A 2005-nucleotide genomic window follows, 5' to 3' on the forward strand; every position below is an offset into this window, starting at 1 on the left:
TAGTTATTATTAAAGTATAAAAATATTATAAAAAAATATTATAAAAATATTATAAAATATTATAAAAGATATTTATAAATATTAAGCAATAGTTCTTTTTCTAAATTGAAAAAATCCAAAAATTATTGGTTTACAATTTGATACAATAATTGAAAAATATCACAATTTTTAATAATTATTTTTTAAAATGGTTGAAATTAAAGTTGAACAGAATTTTTCTTCGAAATTTTTTTTCGAATTCTCGGTCAAAAAAAGATGAAGTTTTAGACCAAAAATACGATTTTTCAGTCAAAAAAGAAAAATGAAATTTGTACTTAATTATAATTTTTTATAATAAATAAAACCGAATTTTAAATCCTATGTATTGACTAAAATATACATATTGAATTTTGAGGTTAGAAAAAGAGTCCAAAAGCTTTAAAAACGTTAAAATTTCAACAAAATCGTTCGTATTTATTGGTAGATATTATAAATTAATTTAAATCGCTTTCCGCACGAAGATTTTCGACTTGACACTTCGATAACACTAATTTAAAAAAATATATAATCAAAATAAGAAAAAAAAATTATCAAATCTCATTATTAAAATCGAAAAAATAGTAATAAAATTGCTAAAAAAATAAAAATAAAAGGCAAATACTAAAAAAAATAGACCTACCTTTGACAAAACTATCTTGCGCATACAAGTCACCGCCATAAGAATTCTGAGTGGGATCCAAATAACCCTTTTGCGTGTACGAAGAATAGTCACCAGCCTGTTGATCAGTGTACGTGTGGAACTCAAATTGTTGCTCCGGTTGACCAAAAGTCGGAGGTTCGAAATTATACTGATTTTGTTGTGGCTGGGACCAATAATTCTCTTGACCCGCGTATCCAGACATGATCGACCACGTAACCTCAAAATTTAGGACTTAACCTTAACGCTCCCAGCTTTAAATCACAGAAGAAAGAACTTTTTTTATGGCACAGTGAATTTAGTCTCCTCGAATTTCCTTGTCGTGTCCTTATTTTAGAAAAACAGGGTTGAATATCATTTTTTGGGAGAAAATTTAATCGCGTATTTTGGTTTTGCTGCGGAATATGACACGACTTCAACCATGATCTAACTAATACATGGTCTAGCCACGCGCAAGTAAAAAAAACCGAACCAATAAGGACCCGCCGCTTAATTTCTCCATCTTGGATAAGAAAGGCGGCAAACGTAAGGGATTTTAAAATGCAAAATGTAAGAATAAAAATTTCTTGTACTTTTCAGGTGTATAAATATTTGAATCCTTATAAAATGTAGTATAATAATGTTGAAGATTGTTAAAGGAATATATGGATTAACTATAATTTTAGGTTATGCGTTTCCTAACTTCTTTCTGGTGACAAAAAATGACGTATCTGTGTCAAATAAAATGAAATTGAAGTCAAGTGGGAAAGTTCTGACTAAAGAAAATTATATAATGCAGTGCAGGTTGGCCGCAGGAGCGGGAAACCTGGAAAACCGGGAAATTACAGTGAATTAATTTTTTGACCGCGAATGTCACGATATTTGTATAATAAAAATGTTGTCCAACTTTCATTTCAACCGTTTTTGTTTTAAATGTCCTAAATTGTGATTTTTATATATTATTATACCATTTAGTTTAGAATGCTTAATTCGAAAATCTGTCACTTAAAAAAATGTCCAGTTAAATTTTTTTATTTTTCAGCATATATTTTAATTAAATAATTTTAAAATGCAGTTTTAGAGGTTAAAAAAATTAAAAATTACAAGTTTTTAAAATCGAAGATTTTTCTATAAAGAACTAGGTGGCCGTCGGACTGGGAAATCGAGAATTTTACGAATTTTCAGAAGAAAAATCTGCCCAAGCTATATTTTAACAGTTTTAAAAATAAGTAAAGTGCAGTTTTGAACATTTAAACAATTAAAAATTAAAATTATTTAAAGCTGAAAATTTTTGATAAAAAACAGCCTTATTTTATCAACTGTAAATATTAAATAAATAAATTATTTTAA

At 27.3% G+C, this 2005-nt stretch overlaps 1 protein-coding gene across 1 annotated transcript in view; it reads right to left on the reverse strand.

Moving 5' to 3' along the window:
• LOC117171782 (protein YIPF5) overlaps positions 1–1101 on the reverse strand; it is a 9142-nt gene extending 8041 nt beyond the window's left edge. Inside the window, exon 1 of the mRNA XM_033359391.1 lies at positions 659–1101. Within this exon, the coding sequence (XP_033215282.1) occupies positions 659–881 (223 nt within the window). The 5' untranslated portion in view covers positions 882–1101. The remainder of the gene's footprint in view (positions 1–658) is intronic.
• Between the last annotated feature and the right edge of the window lie 904 nt (positions 1102–2005).

This window comes from Belonocnema kinseyi, chromosome 4, assembly GCF_010883055.1.
Source record: "Belonocnema kinseyi isolate 2016_QV_RU_SX_M_011 chromosome 4, B_treatae_v1, whole genome shotgun sequence".
Lineage (NCBI taxonomy): Eukaryota > Metazoa > Arthropoda > Insecta > Hymenoptera > Cynipidae > Belonocnema > Belonocnema kinseyi.